Source organism: Budorcas taxicolor, chromosome 25, assembly GCF_023091745.1.
Source record: "Budorcas taxicolor isolate Tak-1 chromosome 25, Takin1.1, whole genome shotgun sequence".
NCBI lineage: Eukaryota > Metazoa > Chordata > Mammalia > Artiodactyla > Bovidae > Budorcas > Budorcas taxicolor.
In genome coordinates this window covers 27351221-27358727 of record NC_068934.1, presented here as the reverse complement: position 1 = coordinate 27358727, position 7507 = coordinate 27351221, and the positions used below count along the sequence as shown (strand labels likewise).

The following is a 7507-nucleotide window of genomic DNA, read 5'->3' as shown; positions in this document are numbered from 1 at the left end:
CCATTCACTCCTTATGTGTCCTTGCATACGTGCATGTGTGCTAAGTCACTTCGGTTTGTCCAACTCTTTATGACCCCATGGACTGTAACCCACCAGACTCCTCTGTCCATGGGATTCTCCAGGCAAGTATACTTGAGTGGGTTGCTGTGCCCTCCTTCAGGGGATCTTCCTGACCCAAGGATTGAACTCCCGTCTCTTATATCCCCTGTATTGACTGGCAGGTTCTTTACCACTACTGCCACCTGGAAGCCCTATGTGTCCTTAACAAGCCTTTTTATCTCTTCCAGTCTTAGTCCCCACATCGCAAAAATGGATGTAATCATAATAGTATCTGCCCTTTCAAAGATGTTTGTGAATATTACCATATAGTAATATTCCATAAACTACAAAGTGCAGTTGAAGTAGTAGCTACTGATTTCTCTACCTCTGCTCAGGAAGGAAGTCCAGCTGATATAGGACCTTCCTCAGAGATGACTTCACCTCCTTATTCCTGAGGCTGTAGATCAGCGGGTTGAGCATGGGGGTGACCAGGTTATTCAGGATCTGAACAGTTGCATCCATCCAGGGGCTTGGGGTTGGCCGTAGGTAGATGAGGACCACTGGCATGTAGAAAAGCAGGATGGCAGTGAGGTGGGCGCTGCAGGTGGAGAAGGCGTGCTTTCGGCCGTCTGCAGAGCGGATCTGCAAGATGGAGCAGACAATGCGGCTGTAGGAGGTGAGGATGAGAAGGAAGCAGCTGAGGGGCATGAGGCCCACACTGATGAACCCCACCATCTCCAAAGCTGAGGTGTCTGCACAAGCCAGCTTCAGCATGACCGGAATATCGCAGAAGAAATAATCCACTTCATTGGGGCCACAGTAGGGCAACTGGAAGGTGAGTGTAGTTAGAAAAGTGGCCTGAATACAGCCAAAAAATGAGGTGCCCATGGCCAGGATGGCACACGCTCTGTGACTCATGATTATTGTGTAGCGCAGAGGGTAACATATGGCAACAAAGCGGTCATAGGCCATTACCGTGTACAGGAAACACTCGGTGCAACCCAGGAAGTGGTAGAAGAAGAGTTGGGACACGCAGCCTGCATAGGAGATGGCTCTGCTGTTCCCTGCAAGGTAGAAGAGCATCTTGGGGGAACTCACAGAGGGAAAAAACATGTCACACACAGACAGTTTACACAGGAAGAAGTACATGGGAGTGTGCAGCCGAGTGGAGGAGACAACTGCCAGTAGGATGAGCAGGTTCCCCATTAGGGTGAAGATGTAGAAGGATACAAACAGAACAAAGAGCATGGTCTCCAGGTCCTCTGTGTGCGGGATGCCCAGCAGAATAAACTCAGTCACCACCGAGGCATTCCTCATAGCTGTGATGAAGTCAAACCTTAAAAAGGGATCAGGAACACTGAAGTCTGAACACCAATATCAAGTTATTAAGCTTTTTGACAATGAGCACATTGGCTGTGTTTTTAACAAGCAACAACCCGCCTTCCTATGAATGGCAGGTTAAAAATATCATGTATTAAACATATCATATCTTAAAGTATCATATATTAAAAATATCATGTATTAAGAAAAGGCTATTTTACAACCAGTCTATCAATCTCTTGGAAGGAATGTCTTGAGAGGCTGATGGTTGTTTATGACAAGACCAGAAGTTCTGAGATATATTCAAATCATTTTCAGGTCAAGTTAGAAACCACTTTACAGTTGTTTAATTCATGGATTCACTCTTTTCAGGCACATTTATATTTTGAAATCTCACAATATCTTTGAGAGGCAAACTCCCACTATGCATTACCCTCTGAAAAATAATCAGGAAAAAATTGTGTTAGGAATCAGAACATTTAATTTTAATTCTGGCTTTGCCACTTATTAGATATAGTAGTTCAAACAATTTATACAACATCTTCCATAGACATAGTTTTGTCATACACAAAATGAAACTAATAATTACCTTAGCAAAAACATCAACAACAAAGATACTCTGGTGTTCTAGTAAAGTTAATGCAATTTCTATGAAAGTATCTGCGGAAAACATAAGTCCTAATGAAAAGTGTATTTTTATGTTTCTTAAATATATGTTTAAATACCTTTATTCAATGTTGGCATTATAAAATTATTTGCAGATACATGTTTTATGAAATAATATTATTAAATAGACTTACATCCCATCCTCTTCAGGTTACATCCTTCCAGACTTGGGGGGTACAATGTCCCCAACTCTATCAGGAGATGCTGCTCTGGTTCTTCTAGTCCTTTTAACATTTTCTGAGTGGACTTAGAAATATTAAGTCCTAAGGTGACTTTGGAATATTAAATAAAAGAAAGAATAGCAGCAAGTAGAGTACCAAATACTACAATAACATATGATTCTATAATACGGTTTGATTTTTAAAGTCCATTTCAGGAAAAAGAAGCCTCAAGGACCAGGAAGGTCCCTTTATGTGGTCCCCAAGCATGTGTGGGGGAGCAGAAGCTAATGATAAGACATGGCATGGGCAGAGGTTGAAACACTCACATAGTCCACCTGAGAATGGAGTCACATTTTCCAGCGTTATAACAGGACCTCATGTTTACTGCCTCTGACCAGAGAACAGAGTGCTCCAGCCAAACAATCTTTAATTCTCCTACTTATAAAAATGGAGTCTCTTAGGGTTTGTGCATTCGAGACCTGTACACACCCCTGCTTCCAGGAGTGCTTCCTTGGAAGTTGATTCAGATCCCCTGAAGCCCTATTTGGGAATGAGTGATAGCTCTGAGGGAGCAATTAGTTTGTCGATCTATTCATCATCCAGATATGAAATAATAGTAGTGCAATCATCAGAAAGGAATTCTCTGAAGTGGAAATATCTGTGTTCCTCCAGGAGTATTTGCATGGTAGCATGAGTTCCAATTCTAACCTTAGATCACCTGCAGTGCTCTCTCTTTTTTGGTTGTCTTTTACACCTTCAAACTTTTCCCTGTGATATCCTTTGTCTACTTTTTTTGAAATTATCTATACATCCATGCAACTACGTGGTTATCTCTAACAAATATCACTTCCAGATAGAAACTCCATCAGTTATTATTCGCTTTATATCTACTACCATTATTTGTCCTTCGGGTCAATACTTCTAAAGACAAATGTACATTCATGGAGGGTGATCAGTGTAAATAAAGGGGTTGGCTGCAAACCTTCTCCAAAAAAAAAAAAAATTGACTAAATAGCTAATGTTCAGTTAAAAACTCACAGTAAGCCTTTGTCACATGCTAAAGAAAAGTGAAAGTGTTAGTTGTTCAATCATGTCTGACTCTTTGCAACCCCATGAACTGTAGCCTGCCAGGCTCCTCTGTGCATGGAATTCTCCAGGGAAGAAGACTGGAGTGGGCTGCCATTTCCTTCTCCAGGAGGTCTTCCTGACCTAGGCATTGAATCTGGGTCTCCTGCATTGACAGGCAAATTTACTGTCTGAGCCATCATGGAAGCTCTGACACATTCTAAGTGTTACGTTAATTCTTAAAATTTATTACCACATTTATTCTCCCAAAGAAACCATATAACAAAGAAACTGAAAAGCAGATTAAATAACTGATCACACAACTAAAAACTGACTGCACTGAGACTGTAATTTTAAAGCCAATGTTTTTAAGCTCAACACTATGATGAACTCCAGAGATTTGAATTTTGTACCCAGACAGATTTGGGAGAATGGCATTGAAACATGTATAATATTATATAAGAAAAGAATCGCCAGGCCAGGTTCAATGCAGGATACAGGATGCTTGGGGCTAGTGCTCTGGGATGACCCAGAGGGATGGTACAGGGAGGGAGGTGGGAGAGGGGGTTCAGGAAGGGGAACACGTGTACACCCGTCATGTATACATGTCGATGTATGGCAAAACCAACACAATATTGTAAAGTAATTAGCCTCTAATTAAGATAAATAAATTTAAATTTTAAAAAAAAAAAGGCTTCCAGGGCTGATAGATAAACTTTGTATGCACTCTTCCATGTGATGATTCAGGAATCATGGGCGTATCTGGTAGAAAGATTTATTTTCGATGCAGAAAGTTTAATTATTAGAAATTGGACTCAGAGCAACTGTGACTTTCCTAAAGTTAGACAGCAGAACAGTCATCTCCCAGCTTAGCCCTCCTTCACTGCATCATCACTGCTTCCCAAAACAACCCCATGCAGAAAGCAGCTGGCCCTGTGTGAGAGTTATTAATAGATTCACTTGAGGGTTTTGGAGGAGTGTTGTGTATGCCCTTAGTGTATGCCTTATTACCATTTTTATTGTGTATTCCATGGCAAGATTTTATGAGAAAGAGAAAAAGAAGAGAACCTGATCAGAATATGTCTTGTTTCATAGGAATCGAGTCTCAGAAATTTCAGTAGGTATTTCTCAAGGGAGCAGTCTTGCTACAATTTATTTGTAGGAAATCTTGCCTTATTTGGATCACTCTTGTTTTAATCAGAAAAAAAAGCCCTGCCTTGTTCAATGCCTTTTATCCTCTCTCTGAAATTCAAGTAAGTCACTAGTACATTCTTGCAACAACTGATTTCTCAACTAATCATTCAGCAGAACTTTCTGATTATAAATAGCAGGGCTAAGTCCAGGCATTCTCAGTCCAGTGACAGGTGCTTTATTGTTTGTTGGTAAGGCTGGGGTCTGGCATGAGTAACCAAGTGAAAGTTTCTTCTTTCATCTGCAAAAACTCAGCAGTGAAGAAGTGGACTGTGAGCCAAAACGGAAGAGTAAGATATGGCTACTTACTGGGTCATAAATTTCTTAATCTGTTTTCCCCCTCCCTTTCTTTTTCTTTTTTTCCTTCTGGTAAGAAAGTGTTCATTTGCTTTACTGGGCTCCCTAACAATTTAATTGTTTCTATGGAAGAGGTGGAACCCAGTTAATGGAGGAATTAAGTTAATAAATATAGGAATGAAACATACTTTCTGCATTTTTGTTGGGGAGAGATGGGTATGAGAGAAATATCAGGGACTTGAATCCCAGGAAACTCTCTTGAGTGGCTTGGTGTCCTTAGTTATTACCAGTTCTTAAGTGATTCCTCTCATTTCTTTGTGGTCCCCATTCCCATGATGAGAGCTGGTCAACTGCTGGGACATGGTTCAGGTATGCTCAGAAGGCTACAGTACTGAAACAGCCCTTGTGTGTGATGGAGCAGACCAGGTACTAGCAGAAAGATGACTGATCTAGCAGGTTTTAGATATAGCCCAGTCTGTCAAGCAAACTACAGTATCCAGTTTCCAAGGCACAAGCAGACAAGTAGGCCATGGTTCAGAAAGAATAAAACTTTTAGTAACAGCTATCCTGAAAGATACAGTAGAGCATCCTTACAAAAGAAAAAAAAAATGTATAAAAAGATGCACCTTTGTGTCACATATATGTAAATATATGTGTGTGTGTGTAACTATATATATTCAGGGTTCAATTGCTAAGTTTTTTATGTTTACATTCATTCCTGTTTTGCTCTCTTTCATTCTAACAATATTAAATCCTGCCTTCATTCACATATTTATATTTCTAGCCCAGGTTTCCCCCCTTGAATTCTAGACTTGTTACTCAATATCTCCATGTAGCGGTCTGGATGTTAGGCATCTCAAACTCACTGTAACCAAAGAGGCACTCTTGTTTTTCCATTCCAAGCTTTCACACAACTATCTCTAGCTTAGTAAATAAAATGCTACAAAAAACAGAGAAAATCTTGAAAAAAGTCAGAGTCAAGCAAAACACTTTATCCACTAAATAAAAAGGATAAGAATTACAACATATTTCTTGCCAAAAATTATACAACCAGGAAAAAGTGGAGTGAAATGTTTAAAGTGTTGAAATAGATAAGCACAGAATATTGAATTGAATAGCCAGTAAAATTATCCTTCACAAGTGAAGGAGAAACAAATACTCTCAGACAAACAAAATCTGAGGAAATCTATTTCCAGGAGAACTATTCTGCAAGAAATGTTAAAAGGAATTCTTCAGAAAGAAGGAAAATAACATAGGTCAGAAACTCACATCTACATAAAGAGAGAGTGTCAGAGAAGGAATAAAGGTGAAACAAATATTTTATTTTTCTTAGTCTGAAACATAACTTTTTAAAGTAATAGTAATGCATGGGACATCATGAGAAATGCTGGGCTGGAAGAAGCACAAGCTGGAATCAAGATTGCTGGGAGAAATATCAATCACCTCAGATATGCAGATGACACCACCCTTATGGCAGAAAGTGAAGAGGAACTAAAAAGCCTCTTGATGAAAGTGAAAGAGGAGAGTGAAAAAGTTGGCTTATAGCTCAACATTCAGAAAACAAAGATCATGGCATCTGGTCCCATCACTTCATGGGAAATAGATGGGGAAACAGTGGAAACAGTGTCAGACTTTATTTGGGGGGGCTCCAAAATCACTGCAGATGGTGAATGCAGCCATGAAATTAAAAGACGCTTACTCCTTGGAAGAAAAGCTAAGACCAAGCTAGATAGCATATTCAAAAGCAGAGACATTACTTTGCCGACTAAGGTCCGTCTAGTCAAGGCTATGGTTTTTCCAGTGGTCATGTAAAGATGCGAGAGTTGGACTGTGAAGAAAGCTGAGCGCTGAGGAATTGATGCTTTTGAAGTGTGGTGTTGGAGAAGACTCTTGAGAGTCCCTTGGACTGCAAGGAGATCCAACAAGTCCATTCTAAAGGAGATCAGCCCCGGGATTTCTTTGGAAGGAATGATGCTAAAGCTGAAACTCCAGTATTTTGGCCACCTCATGAGAAGAGTTGACTCATTGCAAAAAACTCTGATGCTGGGAGGGATTGGGGGCAGAAGGAGAAGGGGAAGACAGAGGATGAGATGGCTGGATGGCATCACCGATTCGATGGACGTGAGTTTGAGTGAACTCTGGGAGATGGTGATGGACAGGGAGGCCTGGAGTGCTGCAATTCATGGGGACGCAAAAAGTTGGACACGACTAAGCGACTGAACTGAACTGAACTGAATGCGATGGATAATTATAAATAAATGAAGAACAATGCCACAATGAATGGGATGAAAGAACTATTAAAACTCTGTAACTCATCAAGGTACCTGAACTACATGTAAAGTAAGATAGCGCTATTTGAAGGTGGACCTGATATTGCAAATTCTAGGGAAACAACTAAAAAATACATATAAAGAAATATAATTGATATGTTGAGAGTGGAGATAAAATGAAATCACATATAATGCTTAACTGAAACCAAAAGAAGTGGGAAAATGTTTAAAAACAGATGTAAGAAATAGAAAATTTAGTAAATATTAAGCCAATTATATCGCTGATTACAAAATGTGCTAACTAAAACTCAAAGATGGTCAGAGTAGCTAAAAACACAAGTGAAGTGAAGTCACTCAGTCTTGTCCAACTCTTTGAGACCCCATGGACTGTAGCATACCAGGCTTCTCTGTCAATGGGATTTTCCAGGCAAGAGTACTGGAGTGGGGTGCCAGTGATTAAGACTCCATGCTCCTAAGAGGGCACAAGTTCACTCCCTA

The 7507-nt window shown here is 40.1% G+C and overlaps 1 protein-coding gene across 1 annotated transcript; it reads right to left on the bottom strand.

The window, feature by feature from the left end:
* Positions 1-420: 420 nt before the first annotated feature.
* Positions 421-1356, bottom strand: LOC128068957 (olfactory receptor 149-like). Its single transcript, XM_052662239.1, has one exon. It carries the CDS (start codon positions 1354-1356, stop codon positions 421-423), a length of 936 nt encoding a protein of 311 aa, XP_052518199.1.
* Between the last annotated feature and the right edge of the window lie 6151 nt (positions 1357-7507).

Excerpts from the sequence above, each read along its gene's own strand:
- LOC128068957 (XM_052662239.1), bottom strand. The coding sequence starts at position 1,356 with ATGAGGAATGCCTCGGTGGTGACTGAGTTTATTCTGCTGGGCATCCCG.